Source organism: Denticeps clupeoides, chromosome 8 (assembly GCF_900700375.1).
Source record: "Denticeps clupeoides chromosome 8, fDenClu1.1, whole genome shotgun sequence".
NCBI classification, from domain to species: domain Eukaryota; kingdom Metazoa; phylum Chordata; class Actinopteri; order Clupeiformes; family Denticipitidae; genus Denticeps; species Denticeps clupeoides.
Genome location: NC_041714.1, coordinates 496,136 through 523,814, shown reverse-complemented (window position 1 = coordinate 523,814; position 27,679 = coordinate 496,136). Strand labels below are relative to the sequence as shown.

At 41.5% G+C, this 27,679-nt stretch overlaps 1 protein-coding gene across 1 annotated transcript; it reads right to left on the bottom strand.

Annotated features, from left to right (window-relative positions):
• Positions 1–165: 165 nt before the first annotated feature.
• Positions 166–27,547, bottom strand: oprm1 (opioid receptor, mu 1). The gene is made up of 3 exons (XM_028989554.1): positions 27,171–27,547; positions 3,338–3,702; positions 166–1,563 (listed from the first exon to the last, which is right to left on the bottom strand). The coding sequence occupies exons 1-3, from the start codon at positions 27,425–27,427 to the stop codon at positions 1,028–1,030; spliced, it is 1,158 nt and encodes a 385-aa protein (XP_028845387.1). The 5' UTR covers positions 27,428–27,547; the 3' UTR covers positions 166–1,027.
• Positions 27,548–27,679: the final 132 nt, after the last annotated feature.

The window sequence follows — 27,679 nt, the reverse complement described above, 5'->3', positions numbered from 1 at the left end:
TGTTCCCAGCTCAGACTTGTCAGGCCACTCACACAACATTTGTTTGTCCAATGTGTCACTTAACATTCCCTTGTTCATTTTTTTTTTTAAATCTGGCCCTTGTCCTGTCCAAGATAGTTTTCTGGACAACAGTTATTCATTATTTTTAATGAATAACTAGGAGCAGTTTTTTATTAGAATATTGACATTAAAAATACAATACATTCTTCCACAAAAAGTGTACATGAGCAAAACAACACTGACTACTTACAAAACAGGTGTGTAGTCTTTCCAAATGGAACACACACCCATGCATCATCAGAATGATAAAAATGTTATCAAAAAAATGTATGATGTGAATGTTTCAAGAAGAGTTCACTCACCATACAGCACAAAAGAACACTGAAACATGACTGGCATCTAAACATGTTCTTGTCCTTATTATTATTAGATGCAGTCAATCTTTATTTTTTTTATGAAAGAATGCTGAGTCAACTAAGGTCCCTTTTAAAAAGTCTTTAAATGAAGGGTGATCAGTAGACACCTTTTACACAACAGTATTATTTTACATGCATTTATTATGTATACGTATATGTCATAAAATAGCTACACAAAAGAACATGGCTTAAGCAGGTTTTTGGCATGTATAAGATCATGGCACAGCACAGCAGAAATCAGAGAATTCTCAACAAACATGATTCACACACACAGCAAGTGAATTACACAAATTCCTATAGTGACAGATTTGCAAATACAGCTCTCACATGTGATAACAGCTTTTATGCTATTTTTTAAACAGATTTTATGCTATTATGGTTTAACATACCTTACACTGAGTGTAAATAATACTCCTTCATAACTTACTTTGTCCTCCATGTGACTCTATATGAGTGAACATGCAGCCATGTTTTAGCACTGATGCTTGCATCTGAGGGCAAGGGTGACAGCCCTACCGAGGTCAGAGACCCATGGTTTCCTGTGTGAGCTCAGAGTTCATGTCGTCATTGGCCTGGCCATGTGACTCCCCTGACGACATGTCCAGGGCTAGTCATACCTGCTGATTGGTCCTGTCCACTGTCTGCCCAGTGGACTGGCACTCGCGTGGGAGGTTGCGGGCACGTGAGGAGTTCTGCAGCTCCAGAACGGATGGACTCGGCACACAGAACTCACGGAAGCAGCGCTTGAAGTTCTCGTCCAGGAAGGCATACAGCACTGGGTTGAGGCAGCTGTTGGTGTAGCCCAGCGCGATGCAGAAGTGCCAGGTGACTGTCTGCAGCAGGGATGGGGAGATGGCCACCAGGGCCATGATGATGACGAAGATATGGATGGGTGTCCAGCAGATGATGAAAACTGCCACAACCACCAGCACCATGCGCGTGATCCGACGCAGGTTGCGGTCCTTCTCCTTGGAGCCTGACAGCATGCGTACGCTCTTGAGTCGCAGGATCATCAGGCCATAGCACACAGTGATGATGAGTACAGGCATTATGAAGGCGAAGATGAAGACGCAGATCTTCATCAGATTCTCCCAGTACCAGGATGGGTGCGGGAAGACCAAATTGCAGTCAATGATGGGTGATGAAGCTGAGAACGACAACATAATTAGTCATGTCAATTGTCTGTTCTTTTATATCACCTGTACCATTTTCAGGGTCATGATATTCATTTATTTGAACAAAAGTATATTCTTTATCCCATCATATTTCATTCTTGAATATTCAGCTAATTCTAATGTTTAAAATACACTGATAGTGTTCATATAAATCCCAACCTTTTTAACCTGTGAAGGCAAGTAGCTTGGAAAGTGATAGTTCCATAGCGAGTTCCAATGTAACAGCTAGGCAATTTTTTTGCAAGCATGCATTAAACATACACTATTCACAATAAGTTACGGATATTGTTATTTACATGAGTGCTTTTCCTATTGGCTCTGAATTTTAATAATATAAGTAAAAGTTCCCTTTGATATAACTGGTCATCATTGCGGTTTGTCAATCATGGGTCTGTCATGAACTCTGCCAGTAGTTCTGTGTCTTAATGAAAGTCTGCTAATGACACTTTCAGACCCACCAATTTCACGAGCAACATCTGACTGCTTGCCACCAACTGGAAGGCGTGCCACGGCCAGGTGACGGTGCTCGACCGTTAAGTGACATTGAGTGTTCATCACTGTTTGAATGATGAACTTGGAATGACTTACTGACAATACCAGATTTTTATACCCATAGAATGTTGAAATTGATGCCACACTGAGAAAGGTTGTCTCTTGGTATTGGCCCCAATATACATCCTTCCTATCCCAAAAATGTCTGAAGTGAAACAAACACAGTATGTATGACATCCACTTAATCTCTCATAACATCCCTGAGTTATTGTGAGTAGTGTATAAAGTGCCATCAGAAAGTATTCACACCACTTCCCTTTTTCCACGGTCTGTTACATTACAGCTGCATTATAAAATAGACTTGAGTGTAGTTTTCCTATACAAAATGTACACAAAATTGCACATAAGATGGTGAAGTGATAACATGTTTTCAGACATTTTATTATAAAAACATTTTAACACTATAGCATTAAACACTATAAGTGTTCACATTCTTTGCTATGACTCTCAAAATTGATATTGGGTGAATCTGATTTTCACTTAAGTATCCTTATGATGCTTCTACAACTTGATTGGAATTCAACTGTGAAAAGAAATGTGGTCTCCATTATTCAGAAATGGAAGGATTTTGGAACCACCAGGACCCGACCTTCATCTGGCTGGATATACAAAAGGCCTTGGTCAGATAGGTTGTAAGGCACCGCTCATCACTTGCCTTACAACATCCTGACCTTAGATTGACAGACTATTTACACATCTTTCTAAAAAGTTGTTGTTGCCTTGTCATTATGGGGTACAGTGTCTATACTTACATCAATTTACACATCTATTAACAAAATGTGAAAAGGTGTGAATACTTGTATGGTTCAAAATTGTTACATCCCGTGATCATGTGATGTGTGGTCTGTCTTGTTTGTGTTTTCCCTTTTTGTAGGAGGAGCCTGTAATTTACGGAACTCCTCCCAGTCCTGACAATGATTTGCGCTCCCGTTGGAGTGAGTCGTTAAAGAGGAAAAAGGGAGAGAGGTAAGGAAAGGGAGAATGGGAAAGTACGCCAGACAGATGCCCTGTTCCCATTAGTCTACCCAATGCTTTTTCGTGGCCTGACTGTGTTTCAAGGCATGACTTGTATTGATTATTATTATTAAAAACCACCTCGTTCAAACGGTTGTGACGTTTCCCTCCCTCTTTCTAATTCTTCACGTTCCTTACTTAGACCAGGATGTTACAAAAATACAAAATAAAGCAACTTACAATTGTACCTCCCATCACTGAGTACAGTGGATGCCATGACCATGACAGGAATGCCAATGGCTGAGGACAGGATCCAGTTGCATACGTTGACAATCTTGGCATTCCGTGGAGTCCTGAAATCCAAGGCTTTGACAGGGTGGCACACAGCAATATAGCGATCCACACTCATGGTGGTCAAGGTGAAGATGCTGGTGAACATGTTGTAGTAGTCTATGGACATGACAATTTTGCACACCACATCCCCAAAAGGCCATGTGCCCATTAGGTAGTTGACACTCTGAAAAGGCAGTGTGCTCGTGACCAGCGCATCAGCCAAAGCCAGATTGAAGATGTAGATGTTGGTGGCTGTTTTCATTTTGGTGTATCTGGATCATAAAGAAAGAAAGGACATTATTGTACTAACTGCAGAAGAAAATACAAAAGCTTTTAGAGACCGGTGGACATTAATAACATCCTGTTTTCACATTTCAGTATTTCCCAGTATGCCAGAATTACAAGAGCTCAAGTGGCATAATGCCATGTGTCACAGTTTGCATTATTTAAATACTGACTGTTGAAGAGTGTAATTCAGCTTCTTCATCTAATTACTGAGGTCATCAGTCATTAGGGCTCACACAATTAGCCAATTAGTCAACAACAACATTGATTTATTACAAATAGTCAACCTGCAAATCACTAAACCACGTAAATGAGATATAATCCATTTGTTAGTCGCCGGTATTCATTTATAGCTGCAATACACAACAGGAGGGGACAAAATCCCTGCTACAGTCAGCACTCACTGCTTTCTGGACCAAAGAAAAACAATGTATGAATCATGGCACCACACATTTTTCATTTCAAAGCTCACCTCAAAAAAAAAAAAAGCGATCTAGCCTCACTCTAGAGCATGTTGATACTTGAGCTCCCGTAGAATATTACTTTTTTTTGGACTCAGGCATTAGTTACATTTCCAGCCTTGTTGATTTGAGCCCTATATTTGAAGCCTTATTTTACAGACCTTATGGCACTTTTATTCTTACTTCATTTTGCACTGTGGTAGTGCTACTATTGCTACTTGTTTATTTGCATTTTTTTTTTTTTGGTGTGATCAATATGCTGATGTTACAAATATATGCAATAAAGCTTTCAGGCTTCATTTCCAAATTCATATATTTCATGGGTTATTACTTGTTATATTAAAGCAGAAACTGAACAGGGTGACAGGTGTGCAGATGTGAGCTGGAGAGGACAGAGACTTCTTCCTTACTATTTATCTTGAGAAAAGTAAAATTAAATCCGGGGAATCATTCATCTGTTATTAAAGTGAATAAAATACCAGAATACAATTATCTAATATGTGAATTTGAAGATCCTTTTTAGAAACCAGATAAACTAATAAATCAATAATTGATTTAACATTGCTGCTGTTTAACCTCCCTTTGCCAATACAAAAGTGCCAAGATTATTCTCAGGGCATTGTTACTATTAATAATCGGTCAATCTGTGATCAATCAAAATATATTGTGTAGAATTATTATATAACTGTTTATATAATTAATATATTCGTACAAATATAATGAGTATATGTTAGATATGTATACATTATGTAAATAAATAGAGTTGAAGGATATAAAACATGAATAGTCATCATATTCTGAATATGGAGGTGAAGTTTTATTTATTTATTTATTTATTTATTTATTTATTTATCATCATCGTTGGTAGGAAAAATCCAAGAAAACACTAAGAACACTCATTCTTTGGTGTTGGCTGATCTTCAGGACACAGACTCTAACACTAATATTTTGCCAGGCCTTGTTATCAGTTACCCATCTCAGGCAGTTCCTTGGTAGTCAACACTTTCTTCATGTACCTCTGTAGCATCTATAAGCATTGCCATCTCTCCTGGATAAAATAAATTTATGTTAAGAAACAAGTTACAGAGTAAACTTACAGAGTTTTCCTTTAGGACTTAAGAAAGATTGTCTCCAAACTGAAGCCCTTTGAAAAAAATGTTATCTGTGATTTGAGCTTTGTGGCACCATTCCATGAATAATATGTTCCACTAAGTGTTGAATCCTTCTTGGTCCAGGGGAAGAACCTCTGAATTGGGACAGCCTTGTTGCACAGATTATGATTAAAAGCAGGGCAAGGAGGATGACCTACCTCATGTCAGGGAGGGGAATTTAGGATAGGATAGGAAATGTAAATTACCAACTGAAAACACAAATCATTTAACCTTAAAAAAACATTTATATTAGTTAATCTATCTCTTTTTAATTAACATTGTTACCTGATGATTACATGAGACTGACCAGCAATCCAGAGGCTCTTAACTAAAATTATAGTTCTAGAATAAAACCCTGTTCTAGCTGTTACAAGTGAGATCCATAAAAATGTGAATTTATGTAAATGCTTTATGTGGCCAGATTCAAGAAATAGAATATACATTTGGGGAAATTACTGTTACATAATTTACAATCAATTTACATTAAATTGTTAATTTTATATAAATTGAGCTATGGGACTTTAAGGCACAGCATAGAAGAAATAACAGGTTTGGGTTGTGATTTTTCTTTCTTTAATTTCTCATAGTTATAATTTTCACTGAGGCTACTTCATCTGAGACACAGCTCAGATTTAAGCTCTTTACATGAGTGATGATTCTTGGCCTTTGGATTCTGCCATACCACTGCTTACAAATAGCAATGGGTAAAAAAAGGACTTCAATGATTTATTGAACCTTTGAATTTCTTCTCTTAGGTTATTATTATAACCTAATACAACCTTATTTAGAATTATTATATTATTGTTACTTCATTCTATTATGCATTTGTTACTTATGTGATGTGCCTTTTTTCATTAATGTTCTAAAATTGACCAAGGACACCCACTGATCTACATTAAACAATAATACTACAGAAGCATGCTTCAGAGGTTACCCTGTAAAGTCTGGTGGTAACTAAGCAAAAATAAATAAATAAATAAACTCAAGTTGGCTGGTTGCTAAGAAACAACAGAGCCAGTTCTTCCAACCTATTATGCATTTGTTACTTATGTGATGTGCCTTTTTTTATTAATGTTCTAAAATTGACCAAGGACTGGACTTGTACTCAGTATTCTGTGCTGTACTCTACTCACTGTTCTTCAACTTTCCAAAAAGTGTCATGTCTTTCAAAATGCAATGTAGGGGAAATTCAAAAATGTTTCCACAGTGGATTTTTTATGATAATTATATGTGCTAAGAAGGAACATCGTCATAATAAAACATTTTTTTCTCGTTGGATACAAAAAGGTATTCAGGGCATTCTTAACACAGACAATTATCTGATGAAAAACTCATGCTGTCAATCAATGAATGAATGCTTCAAATTAAAATTACTGCCAAAGTGCTGTTGAAAGCATAAGAGCAACCTTATTGAGAGCAGTCATCAAAAGATCCTTTTCTCTGTAGAGAATGTGGGCAGGTTCTGACTTGATAGTCTTTGTGGTGCACGAGGGGGAAAATATTATATGATTTAGTTCTAATGAACTAGAAAAACAAGATTATCTAATAGAGCAATTGAAGGGTGCAGACAGACAGTGGACACCTCCCCGATATAGCAATTTTGCACAGAAACTAATGTGTCTGAATATATATTTAAAAACTATGATGTAAATGCTCCAAGCTGACTGCTTTCTGTATTCAGTGAATCCCACAAAATTACAGTCTTGAATGTGATTTGGAGTCTTTATATTCCGATTTTCTATAATGTTTTATCATGACTGTCATCTAAGGATAGTTTTGAAAAGGCTAAATGCTGCATAGAGCTGTAAATCTTGGCCTGAGCCAATGGTCAGGTTTTGCTCAATTTTTATTATTTTATTCAGGTCGGGTTGGGTCAAATCAAGTCAAGTCAGATTGAGTCAGGTCAGGTCGGATCGGGTTCACGTGGTAAATAATAGGTCAGCAAAAATTTACATTTTACATTTTACAAGGCATTTGGCAGACGCCCTTATCCAGAGCAACTGGGTTTTCAACTGCTTTTTAAAGGTAGTAGTAGTCTCGGCTAGTCGAATGGAAGCCGGTTGTTCCACCAGCCAGGGACAACAAGTTGATTGGGATCGGAGACCCCACGAAGAGGGCATTTTCAGTCTCATTTCATTTGCTGATCTGAGAGGGCGTAGGAGTGTAGCTAGCTAGTAGTGTATCGATATAAGAGGGTGCACTTCCATTTACAGCCCTATAGGCAAGCATCAAGGATTTGAACTCAATGCAAGCAGTGGCGAGAGGTGACATGGGTGTATTTTGGCTGATTGAAGATGAGGCAGGCTGCCACATTTTGGACCATCTGGAGTGGTTTTATGGTGACTGCAGAGGCTCCAGCCAGGAGAGATTTACAATAGTCGAGTTTAGAGATGATCATTACCTGGACGAGGAGCTGTGTAGCCTGTTGTGAAAGAAAAGGCCTAATCTTGCAAATGTTGTAGAGAATACCCTTGTCATACCAGGTTTGAAAGCCTTTATCTAGCAAGGACAGTAGAAAAAGATTATTTGTTATAGGAGAATATATAGACATGCTCTGAAAGCCCTGACATCTTTTAGATTTTCTCAGAATATGTTACTATTACATTTCCATTCATTTAGTTAATTATTGATGGTAAAGATAAACAGAGTAGAACAGGGACTGAGTGTGGACTACTGGTAGCCTTTTCAATACTAAGCCAAGCAGGGACTCTGCCGTTCCAGTCCTTGCAATAGGGACTCTGCCGTATACTTGCAATAGGGTTAGTGACATATATAATAGCAAATCATCTGCATATAATGAGACTGTATATATCGAGCCACCATGCATAATACCTTGTAAACGGTCATTGTTTCTTAAAGCTATGGATAGTGGTGGACAATAGCAGTGGACTTAGGTCACCCTGCTTGGTCTCTCCGAGGAAGTTGAATTTGTATAAACCAAGGCAGTTGGATCAGTATATATATCAGTTTGACTAGTCTATTAAAATTTGAGCCAAATTCAAATCTATGTAGTGTATAAAAGAGATAGGCCCATTCAACCCAGTCAAATGCCTTTTCGGCACAAAGGGATATCACTGCTTCAGGGAATAGAATACCAGATTTGGTATAGATTATGTTAAACAATCGCCTCAAATTAAAATAGATCTGTCTGTCTTGAATGAATCCAGTTTGATAGGCAGAAATTAACTGAGGGAGAAATTAACTGAGGGAGGACTCAAGACAAAGGGCAATCGCTTTAGATAACATTTTGACATCACAATTCATCAGACTGATTGGTCTATAAGATGAGCAGTCAAGTGGATCCTTATTTTTCATCAGCAGTAATGTGATAGATGACTGTCATAGTGTAGGTGGTAGACTTTTATTTTCTAATGCTTCTTTATAAACTGAGAGGAGAAGTGGGATGGGCTGACCCTTGAACTATTTAAAAATTTCAATGGGAAACCCATCTGGGCCAGAAACATTATTGCATCAGTAATTTCATCCTGTGTAAGAGGTTGCTCTAATATTTCCAGAAGTTCGGTGCTAACAGTAGGAATGTTTAGATTAGTGAAGAAGATATCAAAATTAGTCTGGCTTTGAATCTTATGTATATAGGTCAGAGTAAAATGCTTGAAAATGATTATTAATAGTTTGATGATCTTAACGAACCATCTGCTAATCTTATTTGAGGAATAAGATGCTGCTTTTTGACAAAGTTGGCTGGCTAGTAGTTTGGAAGCTTTATCACCCTCTTCATAAAATCGATTGCAGGAGTGAGTAATTAGTCTTTCTACTTCAGTGGTTACTAAAAGATCCATTTCAGTTTGTAAGCTTAACCTTGCTTTAATCAGGTCAGAAGAGGGAGGAGAGGCTTAATTCTAGATGACACTTCAACAACCTTATTGTGATGAATTTTCCTAATATATGTATTATGAGAAATAATCTGTCCTCTAAGGTATGCTTTGAGTGCTTCCCATAGAGCTGAAGCTCAGAGTTCATCTGTCTTGTTTGTATCCAAACAGAAATCTATCTGTCCTGAAACAAACTGCACAAAGTCAGGGTCTGCCAGCAAAATAGGTTTGAGCAGCCATGTCCACGTCTATTTGATGAGTGGGAAGAGCGATCTAAGGTTGTGTCCATTACCAAATTGTAATCACCAGATAGTATAGGGTGATGACTGTCTAGATCGGGAATAGAATTTAATATAATCTTGAAAACATGGTTGTCATCATGGTTAGGAGCATAAATATTAACCAACATCACTGGGAGTTGATATAATTACCAAAATTGGATTTTCTTTGGTGAATAAGTATAGTTGCTTCCCTGCTCTTGTAATCAATCTTTGAATGAAACATCTGTCCCACCGAGTTTTTGTGGACCCTGATATGATCTTTGTTTCAGAAGTGAGTTTCCTGTAACATTGCTATGCCTACATTCTATGAGACATTCCATGTGCAAAGAACCCTTTCTTTTTAATTGCCTGATTAAGGCCCTTCACATTCAACTTTATAATATTTCCTGGGATTAGTCAAAGTGGTTTGAATCTGTCAGTGTTCCAACTGTTTGGGCGATATCTAAGATCAGATATCTAAGATCAGCCAATGAATAGAGAAAAATATTAAAATAAGCATACAATTACATCGAACATAAAAAGAACAAAACCTCAACTGATAGTACCCCCTTACACTTTAACAAACTTTTCGTGAACCTTCATTCATTAACTTCCTACAATTACATAAACAATTTTAACATTGTGAACTTGTAACAGATTTAGCATATCACAAGAATATCCCCATTGGAATTTGAAACATAACAATCAATATGATTGATCGGACATGTTAATACTTTTAACTGCAAACGATTTATGATGAAACGTAATTAACTGTAAACCATCGTAATATTGTTTGCAAGTAGTTTGTCATAAAACGTGATTAATTGTACATGTTTGCAAAATTGATTGACTGCAAATGTCATGTAACATGCAGCAGACTGTGGCATGTATTTCTCACCATGCAGCTGGTGAAATTGGGAGTGGTCTTGTCTGATTTGACTTCACCCCTCATCCTGGAAATATTGTCACACGGTGGTAGGCGGTGAGACTTGATCAGCTAAAGTTATTTTTGAATGTCATCCATTTCTTGTCATGAGGGAACTGCAGTGTGGCTGGATAGTGCATGCAGAATTTGATCTGTGCAGTGTGTAGCATATGTTTGCAGTCAGAGAAATCAGTATGCAGTTTTTGTTGATGCCCGGGCTAAAGTCAGGAAAGATGTGAATCCTTGAGCCCTTGTAGGTCAGCGAGCCCTTCTCTCGTGCAAGGTGCAGTATTCACGCTATGGTCTGGAAATGATGCAGCTTCACTATGAGGGGTCGTGGCTTGAAGGGTCGCAGTTTTCTTTGCGAAAAGAGTCAATAGAGTTTGAAGTGGTATTTTTTTATCTAGTTTACCTTGATTCTTTAAAGGTCTTATGAGACATTGTAGAACTATTCACTGATCATTTACTGTGCGGGGAAATTTGATTTGGTTTGTGTTGTTCAAATTTTTTTTAACATATTAAAGGAGCGCTTATGGGAATGTCTACTCTCTTCACATGCTCACCCTTGTTATAACCCTCCTTTTCCTCTTTGTCTAGCACTCACACTGCACACAAAGAAAGCTTGGTTTTTAAAAGCTGTATTGTTATGTCAGGTCAGGGTTCTGTCTGGCTCAGGACTTGGGTTGGGTCAGGCCTAAATTTTTAGCCCTGATTACAGCTCTAATGCTTCATACCACTAAAGTCAAACAATTTGTGTCTATGTCCTGTTACTAGCACGAATATGCATGTAAAAGGCGATTTTACCACAGGTGGCCAGCATTATAAAAATTTTGGGTTTTTACAGTTACCTGTTTTTTGTCCGGCTTTTTGAACTGCTTAAACCAGGGGTCAGGGGTCAGCTCGCAGACAAATATTTAATACAAAAAAATAATGTTAAAAATATAAATATTCATGTATTTCAATCCATTAGTTTCCTACCGCCTGTCACGCAGTGAAGAGAAGACAGGAGACAGAGAGAGAGTTGGTGAAGATGAAAAAACCCAATTGTGGGGCTTTTAATCATGTACTCAAGTAGCTAGCTACTGGCAGAAACCCTTTCAAAATCGAAGAAGATGGCTAAAAGAAAAAAAAGATGAGGAGTACTTTGCAGCAGGAATGGACAGAGGAATTTGCCTTCAACACACGGCATACTACATTTGAATCAAAATATCCTGTGGGGGACAGCAGGAAGAAAGCATTTCAAGAGCTACTGTGCAGAGTGCACGCTAGTCAGCAGCAATTCGGCTATTTTTACTGGTGTGTTAGCAATTGTGAGAAACGGAAAGCCATTCACAGATGGGAAGTATGCCTAAACATTCATGCTTGATGTTCAAATTCAAATTCAAATTTATTTGGCACATACACAGTATGATATGCAGTGAAATGCTTTGCCGATTGCTACAGACCACAGTATTGCAAATATTGCAAGTATACAATGATTACCAATATGCAAATATTGCAAATATAACCAAGTATTACACTTATATGTCTTTATAAAACATCTAATATGTATAACAGCAACGTATAAAGTGAAAAAGTGAAACATTTGTGCAAGAGTAAAAAAAAGAGTAAAGAATTGTGCAAAAATTCTGGGGATATAGAGTCCAGAAGTGATTGAAAGTGAAAGTGCTGGAGTGTATTGGAGTGCTATGTAATGTTGTCATTGTTGAGAGCTCAAATAGCCTGTGGGAAGAAGCTCCTCCTCATATTCTGTGTGTTGGACTTCAGGGAGCGGAAGTTGGGGTGGCTGAGGTCCTTCACTATCTTTCTGGCCCTGGTCCAGCACTGCTTGCGGTAGATCAATAGAAGGTCATGGGGCTCACCTGTCCTGCATGGTTCTGTTCCCGAACCAGGTTGCGATATGTCTCGACCCACAGTCATAGGTGTACAGAGAGTACCGCAGGGGGCTCCGCAGTGCTGAGAGTGATGGTGGCTGAGACATGTCCACCCATCCTTACTGCCTGTGGCCTCCCAGTTAGGAAGTTGGAGATCTACTGACAGAGAGATGAGCTGAGTCCCAGGTGCTCCAGTTTGGTGGTGAGTTTGGAAGGGATTATCATGTTAAATGCTGAACTGTAGTCAATGAAAAGCATTTCAACATAATTTCCCTTCCAAGAGTCCCGGTAGGTGAGTGCTGTGTGGATGAGATGTGAGATGGCGTTGTCTGTGCATCGGTTTGGATGGTACACAAACTGTAGTGGGTCGAGTGTGGCCGGTAATGAAGCCGTTCAAAGATCTTCATCACTACTGAGGTTAGGGCTACAGGGTGGTAGTCGTTGAGGGAGGCAGGATGGGGATTGTTCGGATACTGGAACAATGATGGATTCCTTGAAGCATGTGGGGATCACCGACTGAGATAGAGAGAGGTTGAATATCTCTGTGAACACAGGTGCTAGCAGGTCTGCACAGGCTCTGAGGATTCTCTCCGAGATGCCATCTTGTCCTGCTGCCTTCCTGGTGTTTAACTTTTTGACGATTTTTCAGATAAAGACAAGACAATTAAAGACATGCCTCTGTCGCCAACATCATTTCACAGTCGTACCAAGTGATTGTCATTCTGATACACAGCACAGCACACAGTGCACACAACGAAATGTGTCCTCTGTTTTTAATCCATCACCCTGTGCAGTGGGCAGCCATGGCAGGCACCCGGAGAGCAGTGTGTGGGGATGGTACTTTGCTCAGTGGCACCTCAGTGGAACCTTGGCAGCTCGGGATTCGAACCAGCAACCTTCTGAGCCGTCAACTTTATTGTTGCCTGAGCTTTAAATGAACAGCAGTTTAAAACACAGGCCATTATCGAGAACATTGCATTGAGTGACCAGCCACTCTCTGAGGTAGAAAATGTGGGATTCCTGTGTCTCCTCCATGTTCTTAAATAAAATAAATAAATGTTCTTAATTCCAAACTAGTGCCTTGTTTTTTTGTTAAATTAAATGACTAAAGCTGTTACGTGTAAATTTAAATCACATTTTTATGAAGTACTCTGTATTTGTATCGGCGAGTACTGAAATGCAAGTACTTGTACTTGTTTTCCAAAAAAGTGGTATTGGTGCACCCCTACGTTCATGCTCTCTCACTGTCGTTTTCCCGCCCACTCACAAATATGGAAGTACCTTACAGTGTTTTGATATCAGAACTAGCTGCTCCTGTATGGCACCTCTTCAGGCGATGGTGCATGGCTGTCATGATTGAATGAAAGGCCATTTCCGAGATGACAAATTACAGATTCACTTCCTTTTAAGTTGATGTTCTCCCACTCGGAGTCACTTGTATTACTTGTGTTCACTGGCCGCACCATTTTTGTCTTGGTTGATTCATTGGCGTGCATATTTTGGACGAGTCTCTGTCTCAGAGTGTTTGCAGGTTTGAAATGGACCGGTATGTGGTGTTTCCCAAAAATCCTTTTCAGTCTTTCGGTCACACCAGCCATGTATGGAAGGACCAGGTTCTTCTGTTGGTCCTGTGATTCAGGTTGTTCTGTGGTCCTTTTCTTGAAGGAGTATCCTACCTTGTTAAAGAGACAGAGATTCGTCCATCCCAATGACTGGACACCAAAACAGAAGAAGAGCAATGTAGTGTATGTCCCATGTGGTGAAGAGTGAGAATCAACTGTGTACCTTCACCTTAAGGACAAAGGACACTCATTTTTGGACGAGAATGTTCAAATATTGGACAGAGAAGATGAGGGAAGTGAGGGAAGCTTTGCATGTTCAAATCATCAAACCCTCACTCAACAGAGGTGGAGGCCTCAGACACAACCTATCTCCAACCTATTTAGCTGTCCTTTCATCCATCCCCAGAAAAATTAGGCCCAATTCACACGTTCACCAGGTTGGCCACATTTAATGACCCACTTAATGGGGGTAGGAGGAGCTGCCAGGGCGGGGCTGTCACATTTCACTCTGTTGATCGCAGCAGAGTGAAGAGTCCATTGCTGGGGTGGCTGAGGTCCTTCACTATATTCCTGGCCCTGGTCCAGCACTGCTTGCTGTAGATCAATTGAAGGTCATGGAGCTTGGTACAGATGATGCTGATCGAACTACCCAGTGTAGGGCTCACATGGTGCTGTTCCCAAACCAGGTTGCAATATTTCTCAACCCACAATCATAGGTGTACAGAGAGTACAGCAGGGGGCTCAAAACACAGCCCTGGAGGCTCCAGTGCTGAGAGTGATGGTGGCTGAGACATGTCCGCCCATCCTTACTACCTGTGGTCTGCTAGTTATGAAGTTGGAAATCCACTGACACGGAGATGAGTCCCAGGTGCTCCATCTTGGTGATGAGTGTTGAAGGGATTATCGTGTTAAATGCTGAACTGTAGTCAATGAAGAGCATTCTCAGGAATGATTAACACGTTATTGGTGTTGGCAGTGTCTAGCTGTCGCCGCTAGCCTTAGCACCGCTTGCCTTAGCGCCGCTTGCCTTAGCGCCGCTTGCCTTAGCATTCCTAGCCTTAGCATTGCTAGCATCATTAGCTGCAGCCTCAAAGAATGTGTTCAGCTCGTCTGCCAGAGACATGTCCACGTTAGTCATACCATATTATCCTTAGTTCCTGCCACAGGCTCCTAGGGTCACTCTGAGATGTGACTTGTTTCTTCCTGTAGCGTTGCTATGCCTCCTACACCACTTTCCTGATGTTGTATGATGCAGACTTATATGGTTCCATGCACCCGGATGCAAGCCCCGCGTTATAGGTAGCAGTGCTAGGTTTCAGAGCGCCGCGGATGTTTTTTTCCACCCACGGCTTCTGATTGGGAAATTATCAGACGATCGATTTCTGCATGGTGTCATCCGTTAGTTTCCCAATGAAACTCACAACCGCTTCCGTAAACACATCAATCACATCAATATATCCCAAATGAATGAAGTACATTTTTAATGTTGTCCTAAAAGACACTGCACTGCACCAACTCATCATCTTCACACTAGGGGTGTTGAAATTAATTGTATAATCAATGTATCACAATGCAGATGTGGACTATTACGCATCAATGCAGTGCAGCGATATATATGATTATATCATAATGATGTTGCTTGGAGATTTTCTGGCAGCGGTATAAAAATTCTTGTCAAAAAATAGTGTCGTTAGTAACTGTGGCTGCCTAATCTTAGATGAGAGTTCCATACTGCGTGGTGCGCCACTTGGCAGCCTTTTGTGTGCACTACTGTTTGGAATTTCCCTTCAACACACACACAAAACAGGAATGTAGAACTGAATATTTTATCTGCTCATTGAAGCAGATCAAAGCGTCCACTCGGGTGGATGAGACCTTTGTATTTAAAAACATCATGTGAAGTAATGTAGAACATTTTAAAATGCATTGTGACGCAGTGACAATTGTAATTGAATCAAATCAAGGCACCTCTGCATCACACGGGTGCAGGAACCAATCCCAGGTCATGGGCCACAAAGCAGCCTAATACTTGTGAAAGTGAAGTGATTGTCACTTGTGATACACAGCAGCACACACAGTGAAATTTGTCCTCAGCATTTAACCCATAACCCTTAGTGAGCAGTGGGCAGCCATGACAGGCGCCTGAGGAGCACTGTGTGGGGACAGTGCTTTGATTAGTGGCACCTCAGTGGCACCTTGGCGAATCGGGATTCGAACCGGCAACCTTCTGATTACGGGGCCTTATATTCGATTCGAAACGGCAACCTTCTGATAACGGGGCCGCTTCCTTAACCGCTAGGCCACCACTGCCACTTGTTCCCTCCCCCCACTTCCACCTACCCCAAGCCCACACCTTACCATAGACCTGAGTCTGAAATCTGAACTACAATCAACCTCCACAAGAAAAATCTCACGGGTGCTGGATAGAATCAAACTTTAATTCCTATCTCTGTTTTTCTGACAGCTCTGACTGTGAAGTTATGTGGCAAGTGCCCTGCCTGGTTCTCTCTGGTCACAATGGAAACAGCAATTTGTTCCTGGATCTTGAGGGTTTTATTTTCTGCCTGCACAAAACATAAATCCTATGAAAAATGTTTCTTAAAATATCTGTAAAATCTCTATGTTAATCTGTATGGTAATTGCAATGACAACCACCAAAAGTAACCCTAAAATTAGACTAAATTAATGTGTTAACACTGGAAACATCATTTTATTTTCCCATTTCCCATAGAACAAGAAAAAAGGCTTGTCAATGGTGAAGACAGAAAGCCACTCTCATCACTTGTTCAGTCGTTAAATGAATGAAGCATCTAACCAGCAGTGCAAAGTACAGAAACATTTATTCTCTAGTCTTCACGTATGTTTGAGAGAGGCCCGTTTCTTTCTTTGACCATTCCTTACAGGTTGCTGGCATTTGTCGGTGCTCTGCTATCCAAGCGTCAATGAAATTAGAAATGACCCCGTATGAACTATTTTACCCAGAAAACATTGCATGACTCACCAGACATGTGAATGCTAGCAGAGTTAGTTCTTTATTATTACCCTATTAGTTCTTTTCATATACTACTAGACCAAATTATCATGTTAACAGAATAGAAAGTGATTCATTTTTTTCCTAACAGCAATATCTATGTTTTTCCACGATAATGATTTTCACGTTTGCCAGTGCACTTTTCACCAACTTCAAGTACATCATCATCCATGGACCAATCTTATACTTTTTATGGTAGCTCATCTCTGAAAGACATGACTGATCTTACATTCTTCTTGCTGTAGGTCTTTCTTACCTATGAGCAATATGAGTACAGTAGATTCAGGAAACTGCTCAAGAAGCCTAAAAAAGCTTGCCAGCTGTAAAGTTAGTGACCCGAACCTGCTAAGCCTTGCAGCAAACCATCTGACTACCAACATTATAATTGGTGCCCCTCCACTGATGTAGACACCAACCAGTCATGTAAATGAATCCCAAAATGCAATGACTGTACTAAAAGAAACCTCACAGCAGTCTGAAATAAACTGCACTGGCTGCATTCCAATGTAGGTCCATCTATAGGATCTGTCCCTGATCTGTCCCACCTGGACATGGTCAGCCTGAAATTAAATGAATTTTAAAAAGGGGCAGAACTAGCTAATGTTGCCAAACTTACTGTTTTTCCAGCTCCTACAGAATGACACCACAAAAAGTTTTTACCTCACTGACAAGTCCAGTGACGAGTCTGGATTTGAGGTTTATGTCAAACTGACAGAAATGCTACTTGTTCCCCTTCTCTTACTTATATCCATTTCATTTTCAGGTCCTTACTGATTTTTATCATTTAATGGATTATAAGTGAAAATGAGCAACATTTTTCCCTCATTATTGTACACCTCATATGAACTGAAAAAACACAGACTGCAGATTTATTAAGAAAGAAAAACTGAACTATAACATGGTCCTAGGTATTCAGACCCTTTTCTCAGTATTTAGTAGAAGCACCCTTTTGATCTAATACAGTCAAGAGTCTTTCAGAAACGATGAAACAAGTTTTTGAAGTAAAAAGTGAAAGTGATTGTCATTGTAATACACTGCAGCGCAGCGCAGCACAGCACACGTGCACACAACAAAATGTGCCCTCTGCTTTGAACCCATCACCCTTGGTGAGCAGTGAGCAGCAATGACAGGCACCCGGGGAGCAGTGGGGACTGTGCTTTGCTCAGTGGCACCTCAGTGGCACCTTGGCAACATCGAACTGGCAACCTTCTGTTTACGGGGCCACTTTCTTAACCGCTAGGCCACCACTGCTCTAAGAGGAAATTAACAGAGGATGGTTTTCACACCTGAATTTGGGGATCCTCTGTCATTTATTTACATTTACATTTACAGCATTTATCAGACGCCCTTTTCCAGAGTGACTTACAATCAGTAGTTACAGGGACAGTCCACCTGGAGCAACTCAGGGTTAAGTGGCTTGCTCAGGGACACAACGGTAGTAAGTGAGATTTGAACCTGGGTCTTCTGTTTCATAGGCAAGTGTGTTACCCACTAGGCTACCATCACTGGTCTCCCTTGCCCCCTGTGGGCCTGCTTGTGGAATGTCAACCGTGATAAGTTCTGCAATCAATATTTATACAACAGTGGTGTAAAAACAATATTGTATTCATTGTATTCACTGTGTATTCACTGTGGCAGAAGGTCTAATTGCTCATATGGTCTATGCCTTAAAACTGGCACATTTTTATGTTATTGAAACCAATTCTTTATGTTTCATATTTTTTTCTAGAATACATGTAAGTATGGTGTTGTATGTTTTCATCCATTTACATTTAAGGCATTAGGCTGTCCCACACGGGGCTGGGCTCATTGGTGGAGATGGTGGTCGGCGTGTGGCGTGGGGGGTGGTGGTCTTCTCCAGCATGCAGGGGCACTGGTGATGCGCTGCCGTTCAACAACAACAACATTTATTTCTTATATAGCCCAAAAATCACCTACAGTATGTCTCAATGGGCTTTGACAGGCCCTACAGTTGACACCCCCCACACTTGACCCTTCTGCACACAAGGAAAAACACAGAAAAAAAAACTCTAGGAGAGAGAAAAAAAAGAAAGGAAGAAATCTTGGGACGGAGTGATACGGAGAGGGACTCCCTTCCAGGATAGAGTGAGCCTGCAAATGGTGTCAGTGCAGGCCTGGTGATGATTTGTACAATATAATAATAAGTCCTACAGTTGTAGGGTTGGAGAAGTCCAGAATGTAGTCCAGTGTCATGGTCTAGATTACGTGTCCATAATGATGCTACTGGTCCACTTGAAGATCCCTGAAGCTGTAGTTGTAATGGTGGTGGTGGCTGTGGTGACCCTCTGGTTCATTTCATGCTATGTCCTCGTTTAGCAGTTGTCAGGAACCAGGATTTATTTGCTGGTCTCTTCACTGGGGTCTGCCAGTAGTCTGGGCGCCTGATTCCGTGTCTTGGAGAAAACAAACAGAAGCAGCGGCAGACGGTGGCACTGTACGACCGATACTGAAATATGTGGTGATAGTAGTTTATTGGTGCTACAGTGGCCCGGTACCCTAACTAGGACAGCCTAACTAGGGTGAATTTAACTTTGTCTGTATCTGTGTCTAACAGGGGGACTCTGTGATAAACTGGACTTTATAATTGACACTGTGTCAAAGTGAAGTGAAATGAGTGTCTAGGACTTTAACAAAAAGCCAGAGAAAACAGAAAACACTGACACTGTGTCTGAGTCCCGGACACTGACAGGCAAGCCGTTCTACAACTACAGAGCTCTATAGGAGAAGAATCTGCTCCCAGCTGTGACCTTCTGGTACCAGTAGAGACCCCGCACCCATTGATTGAAGTGGGCGTGGCGGGTCGTAAAGAACTAAAAGTTCACCAGGTATTGCGGGGCGAGACCATTTAGAGCTTTATAGGCCAAATTAGGATTTTGAAGTCAAGCCTAAATTTGATGGGTAACCAGCAGTGATTGTAAGACTGTGATGTGGTCAAATTTCCTAGATCTAGTTAGAACTCTGGCTGCAGCATTCTGTACTAGCTGGAGTTTACTCATGCACCTACTAGAGAATCCAGACAGTAATGCATTGCAGTAATCTAACCTTGATGTAATAAATGCATGGACCAACTTTTCTGCATCATGCATTGAAATGATATTTCTTATTTTCGCAATATTTGTAACGTGAAAGAATGCTATCCTAGTGACATTATCTACGTGCAAATTGAATGAGAGACCTGCATCAATGATGACACCTAGATCCTTTACTTCAATACTTGGTAACATGGTAACATGTATAGGGAAAAAAGTTCCCTTAATCTCAATAACATTCTCTAACCTGGCAAGGAGAATAGCGTTCAGCTGGGGAACGTCCGGGCAGAGGCAAGGCGGGTCGGCGACTGGAGCTGGGATGGCGTCTTCCCTGCGAGGCAGTTCCGGCAGTGCAGTTGCTGGCTTGCGACCTCCTGTTGCCCTGTTCCACCAGCTTACCCCCGCATCGCTGTCTTCCTCCTTGCTGTTATCGCACCTCTGGGAGTGACGTGGGTCTCCACGGACCTTGCGACGATCCTGGACGAGCACGATGGGCGGAGCCATCCCGGCACCGACCGCCCAACCGGCGTCATCCTCGTCATAGTCCGTGTCGACCTCGTACCCTCAGAAGTCACGTGGGTCTTCATGGACGTTGCGACAATCTTGGCCACGCGTGCTGGGTGGAGCCCCGACCGCCCAACGAAAATCCACGTCATTGTCGCTTTTGTCATCCGTGTCCTCCCACCGGTGACTCCAAGGGTCGTCCACCCTGCTGGCATTCTGGACCCAGGGTGCGATCAACTCCCATGGGCAGTACTCTGGCCATTCGGGCTGGAGCCTGCCCACCTCCTCGTGGAGGGACGCCGCCGTTGTCGCTTCTCACCCCCCTGAAAGTGACGTGGTCCCCACGGACCTTGCAACGATTGCGGACTGGCGCGATGGCCGGAGCCCAACTCGCGTCTCCAGTGCATTCGTCGCCGTCATCCGTGTCGTCCCAGTCCACGGGGAACCTTGCCAGCAGAGCGCAGAGTTCCTGGCTCGACATGGCGAAGATCGTAGGGGGTCGCATCCTCTGCACTCGCTGCCCACGTCACTTCCTCGCTGCTGTCGACGCCAACGTCTTTGCTCTGCCCACTCACCCGCCGACATTGTCCCGTTGCTTCTAAGGGGTGTTGAATTTAATCGTATAATCGATGCATCGCGGTGCAGACGTGGCCGATATTGCATTGATGCAGTGTAGAACATAATCGATTATATTATAATGGGGTTGCTAGCAGTGTTGTTTTCGTCAACGATGACGATGGCGAAATCATTTCGTTGACGTCACTTTTTTTCATGACGATAACGAGACGGTGAAGAGATAAACACTGCTCTTTGATGACTAAAACATGACGAGACTTGTGTGAGTTTTCGTTGACGAGACGAGAATGGACGAAAATGTTAGTGGGTGGTCTGTCAGACGTTTAAAATGCATGACATTTCTGCTTATTGTGCGTGTCAATTAAGGGTGTATTCACACTAGGCGGTTTGAACCGTGTCCGAGTCCGTTTGACCACCAAAGCGCGGCTCATTTGGCTAGTGTGAGTGCTCCGAGCCGTGCCCGGGCGCGGTTCGTTTAGCCGGCCCTGGCCCGGTTGGAAGAGGTGCGCCCGGCGCGGTTCAGTTGGACTCGGGCGCGGTTCGCATGAAGTGTGAGAGCTAACCGTGCTGAAGCACAGAACAGTATGCGTGATGTCACGTTTTATCACGCGGGGAAAGGGTCGCTTTGGCCTACTGCAGAGGTGCAATGTTTATTGGAAATTTGGGCAGATGAGAGCATACAACAACAGCTGGACAAAACGCATAAAACTCCGATATATTTCGCAAAATCCGGGATTATCTTCTTCATACGAGCAGCACGACTGCAAGAAAACTTTCGTGCCACAAAAGCGACAGACCTGTTTAGCAACAGACTGTGAGAGGGCTGTGAACCACCGCGGACCAAACGACTCAGTACTAGCCACAAAGTGACCAGAGCGATGGACTCCATTGCGATCAGCGAGAGCGCCGCTTTCTGTTTATCCTGAAACCCCGCCCACCATAATGACGTAAGCGTGCTCCGGCACGAATGCTGAAAGCATATGTGAGTTCAGGCCAGAGTGGGGAGGGGGGAGGGGGGACAATCGTACTCGGGCCCGGTTCATGCCAAGAGTACACCCTAAAACCTAAAAAGTATCTGGTCACGCCCATCACCTGGCATGCAGCGCACAACGTGCTCAACACGTCACACTGTTGTCACTCATCACAGACAATGGACCACAATGGCGGCAGTTTCAATACAGGGGCTTGGTGGTCGCAAACGTAGAGACAACATATGGGTGTATTTTAAATATAACCCAGCAGATAATAAAACAGAGTGTATTGTGAAGGAAGACGGTGACAAATGTGGCCACAAAGTAGGCGGAAAAAATACGACCAACCTTAAGCGGCACCTGAAGGCTCACCACAAGGATATTTTTTCGAAGGTAAGTTACTAGTTCTGTTAACATATCGTATAGCAACAACAACAACAACAACATTTATTTCTTATATAGCCCAAAATCACATACAGTATGTCTCAATGGGCTTTGACAGGCCCTACAGTTGACACCCCCCACACTTGACCCTTCTGCACACAAGAAAAAAAGAAAGGAAGAAACCTTGGGAAGGAGTGATACAGAGAGGGACCCCCTTCCAGGGTAGAGTGAGCCTGCAAACGGTGTCAGTGCAGGGTTGGATATAATATAATAATAAGTCCTACGGTTGTAGGGTTGGAGAAGTCCAGGATGTATTAAGTGTCATGGTCTAGATAAGGTGTCTGTAATGATGTTATTGGTCCATTTGAAGATCCCTGGAGCTGTAGTTGTAATGGTGGTGGTGGCTGTGGTGACCCTCTGGTTTGTTTCATGTTTTGTCCTTGTAAAGCAGTTGTCAGGAACCAGGATTTATTTGCTGGTCTGATCACTGGGGTCTGCCAGTAGTCTGGGCGCCTGATTCCGTGTCTCGGAGAAAAACAAACAGAAGCAGCGGCAGACGGTTGGACTGTACGACCGATACTGAAATATGTGGTATATTGGTGCTACAGTGGCCCGGTACCCTAACTAGGACAGCCTAACTGGTGAATTTAACTTTGTCTGTGTCTAACAGGGGGACTCTGTGATAAACTGGACTTTATAATTGACACTGTGTCAAAATCAAGTGAAATGAGGGTCTAGGACTTTAGCAAAAAGCCAGAGAAAACAGATAGGTTTTGAGATTGGAGCCTACGTAACGTTACAATGTTACTCGACAATTGGCTCGAGTAATACATAGTTTTGTATTCACCTTTAAACCTTTACAGGACATGTACGTTGTATACAGAGATAGAGTAATTGTATCCCTTCTTTGTTTTTTCCTCAACCAGATCCCAGAGGCCAGAACTCCTAAAGAGAAACCTGGTGGTCCAAAGAACAACAGGGCACAGTCATCTATCCCAGCAGCCTTTGTCACAGCATCCAAATATAAGTCAGACTCCCTGGAACAACGTGCCAAAAAACAGGCGATCGCTCTTTGGAATCTTTAATTCTTTTATTACATTGTTTGCACAAGTTAAAGATAGAGTGGGGTTGTATGATGTCTGTTTTTACAAATAATATGCATCTTAATTGCACTGGCAGACAAGGCCAAGTTGAGCATATGTGTTCCGCATCCATCACTCATATTTTGGGCATGTGTATACTCATTGTACTTTAGCAAATTCTGAGAAATAAAGCCACAATTGTTGAAGTAGAATGTTTTTGTTTTTGGCTTTTTTGGAGTAATGAACATTGATTCCACTGTTACCACTTTATCTGTGTGTAATGCACAATCATTAGATCAGAAAGTATTTGCAGTTGGGTGGAAACCTTATACGTCTAAAACCATTCCTTTATTATTGTAATTATTGGTGAAAATAGCTGATCTGCAAGCTCACAATGTGTTGAACTTATAGATCTGCTTCTATTTTCACAACTTAAGTGTGACACTGCCCAGCAGAAATCCCCAATACTTATTGACCTAAATTAATTTGTTAAAAGACTATACTTTTTTCCTTTTTTTTGACTAAAACTAGACTAAAACCTTTTTGAGTTTTTGTCGACTAAAACTGGACTAAAACTATCACATATAGAAGTGACTAAAATTTGACTAAAACTAATAAACATTTTAGTCCAAAAGACTAAGACTAAGACTAAATCTAGGATGGTTGTCAAAAACAACACTGGTTGCTAGGTGATTTTCTTGTTAAAAAGTAGTGTCAGTAGTGACTGTGGCGGCCTGAGTACAGTGCGGCTACGAGTTTCACACTACACGGTGAGGCACCTGCCAGCCTTGTTCTTGCACTGCAGTCAAAGTTGAAACTTAATAGAATCCAAGCAGGTGAGTTTTCTTTCTGCCACTTCGAAACACACACACGAAGCTGGAACGGAGGAAAATCTGATCTATCTCTGAGTGTCCAGAGATCTACCAGCTGACATTATCGTCTTACCAGGAGTCTAGAAAAACACGATAACTTTTCGCACTGAGCCATGAAAAGCGGCTTTAGATTTTCTACACTGCGCAGAAAAGCAGTCTGTGTTCAGTCCGCACTCACCTGACGCCACGGACGTCTGGACCAGGCGCCTTTCTAGTGTTTGTGGCTTCAAGTTGTAATGGGTTTCCTTCACTACACACGAATCAGAGAAATGCAAGAAAGGTGTTCATTTAAAGGAGAACGACCAGCACATACGAGACTGTTACAAGGTGAGAAGAGGACTAAACAGAGATTTTCTGCTCATGGTTGCAAAGACCTTAACTGTGTAGAAAATGTATGGCATGCATCGTGATGCATCGATATCGAGGCACTGATAATCGTAATCGAATCAAACCGTGACACCAGAGAAGGTTCACACCTCTATTGCTTCTCCTCTGCTTCTTTATTCCTCTGCACTTTTGGGTAGAGCTCCGGCATTCTGTCACGACTGCTTGCTGACGGGGGAAGGAAGCGCAGAGGCAGGACATGCTGGGAAGGGGGTTTTATTATAAATGAACAAAAACACAAATAAACACGGCTCGGTGGCCAAAAAGCAGTTCTACTTAAGTAAAGAACTCAAACAAACCCGCAGGCTTTGCCAGAACCCAGAACGCAAACAGAAAACTCACGTTCACGCACAGTTCACGAAATTGCTGGAGCTTCCAAAGGGGCGGAAATCTCCGGCTTTTATGCACCGTCAGGATTGGCCACAGGCGATGAGCCCAGCTGCAGTCAATCCTGACAATCAGTTTTTCTTTGTTCTGCAAAAATGTCCACTGCAATGGCGCCAGGTGTCTAATACCAATTGCTGCCAGAGAAGCTCAAGGACAGAGCCATGTCTAAATGAACAGCAAACACAGTCTCCCCAAACGCTGCACAGTCCAAACAGTCAACAATGGAATACAGTCCTTAAAAGCCAGTTTATTCATACATATCTATAGTAATAACTTATTGTTCATTTCTGCACAATGATCTGCCCTCTTATCATCTTAGCCACATTCAAGCTATTATGAGGATATATTGCTTTTAATGCAAAATTAAACATACAAGCAGATTGAAGGACCAATTGAGCTTTTATTTTTTATTCATGAGCAAACATTGGCAAAGACAACAGGAGGCAATCATATTCTGTATTGACCTTTTTGTCCATTTGTAAAGAATATGAGACAAGCACAAGACCTAAACATTGTAATGTATTATTTGTTTATTTGATCTCTGCAGCACCAGAGGAATACTATAGTTAACATAATTCAACATATATTTTCACACAGAGCAAGTTTTCTATGGGCAAAATATGTTTCCCCCCCATTTTGTTTCATTTGCTGTGTTTCATTTTCACAGGTACAAGAAAATATGTGATGGCAATGGGTATTTCCATGACAACAAAATAACTAGGCTCAGCCACTGAACCCTTTGTATTTTTGTTTTTTTTTGGAAATTGGATTTTCAACATGCTCATGCATATGCTGCCGGCCTATGTCAGTTCATGAGAACACTGGAACAGTACAGGCAGGGCAGATAGTAGTTCAACAGAAAAAAACACATCTCACCTAGAGAGTCACAGCTACAAAGAGGAAATGTTTGTGTTACAGTTAAAATGACAGATGTTGTTCAAACCCCTGCGTCAGTTGCTGGAAATGGGACTGAATCCAGAGGATTCTGTCACATACATATATAAATATGTACACACACTCTAGCCAACCTATTCTGTAAATTCTTGTATAATTCTAATCTCTGAAAACAGTAACAGTGTGAAAGCAACACAATATATAGCACAGATCTGGCTGGTTAAATATGGTTTGGACCTTCCTTTAGAGACCCTTAATTATTCACACACATACAATCACAATATAAGGATAAATCATAACAGCTAAACATCCCTGGGGATTCCAGTTAATTAAAAAAAAATATTTAGATAATTTGGGAGTAAGACATTAAGTTACTGTAAGAAAATGTTACTTTTAAGACCAACCTCCCCTGTTTTCTGTGAAGAACTGTTCTGTGCATTTTAAAAACAGTAAAACTACAGGACTGAGCATGAATACATCACACTACACAGCAATAGATCATGTATTTTAATTTTTAAGAAATATATTTTTGGATGTATTTAAACCTCAATTAAGCATGTTCCTTAAAACAAACATTCAAAGATGATTAGAATTTTATGTTAACTACACTATATTCATATATTCAAGGATTAAGCATCGTAACAGGGTAAATGTACATAAAACCTAAATATGAACATGTGTAAAGGAATGAATTATGAATATACCCAGAACAGTTTTTTTCCCTTGTATTTGGTTAATTACTGAAGAAATTAAATGTGTAAAACCATGACTGGCTTGTATTTACCTGACGTATTGTATAGACATGAATCACAAAGCAGGATGATGTCAAGATTTTCTACTCTGCAATCATGCCGCTGATCTACTGTGGAAAGTGGCAAAAGCAGTCCTAACATTCATTTCTGCAGGCTATTCTATAGAACTATATGCAGTATTATACGGAATACACACACACACACACACACACACACACACACACACACACACACACACACTCAACCCTTGTGGACCATGCAATAATTCCTTTAAAAGCAGTGATGTACAGGATACTGTGCTGTGTGTGGACTCTGTTGAAATGTCCCTGCATGTACGTAGTGCACGTACAAACATAGGATGGTGTAAACTCGCAGTTAACAGGTTTCACCAGGTGACATTAGTGTGTCATAGGAAAGACATGGCTGCACCTCTATACAAATGCACCTTACTTAGATAAATAATTAAATATAATTCGTCATTAGTTAAAAAAAAAAACCTTACCTTATAATGACATACATGACCAGGACATTCCCGACCACCCCAACCACGCAAACGATGGAGTAGAGCGCGGTGATGATGATCGCGATCACCACGGGAGTTGTGCCCTTGTTGGTGGATTCTTCCCGGTCGCATCGCGAACTGTTTGCGTCGAAAAGAGTCACGTTACCGCTGAAGTTCCGACAGAAGCCGCTGACGTTCGGCATCGCGGGGCCGTAATCTTGATACAGGAAGTCGGAGCCATTCTCAGTGCTGGCCATTATGAACGGATGTATGTGTGTGTCTGTGTGTGTGAGGCTCGATCCGGTTCGGCTCTGCAGCAGCCGCGACGCAGTAGGGAGCGACGCCGCAGGATCAAATCTCTCGCAGCGCGTACGTTTGTTATATCAAGCGTTGTGACGTCACGCCGTCAGACGCATGGCCGGGGGCATCTGGAGCGAGTCTCTCCAAAAGGTTCGAATAAACCTGCAGAAGGTCTTTTTATATTTGCAACAGTTTATCGGAACTCTTCT

Bases quoted from the DNA above. Each gene is read 5' to 3' on its own strand.
- oprm1 (XM_028989554.1), bottom strand. From the start codon at position 27,427: ATGGCCAGCACTGAGAATGGCTCCGACTTCCTGTATCAAGATTACGGC. The intron at 3,703-27,170 runs GTAAGGTTTTTT...TTTATGATCCAG, and splicing joins GTCATGTATGTCATTATAAG to ATACACCAAAATGAAAACAG. The intron at 1,564-3,337 runs GTAAGTTGCTTT...TGTCGTTCTCAG, and splicing joins CAGTGATGGGAGGTACAATT to CTTCATCACCCATCATTGAC.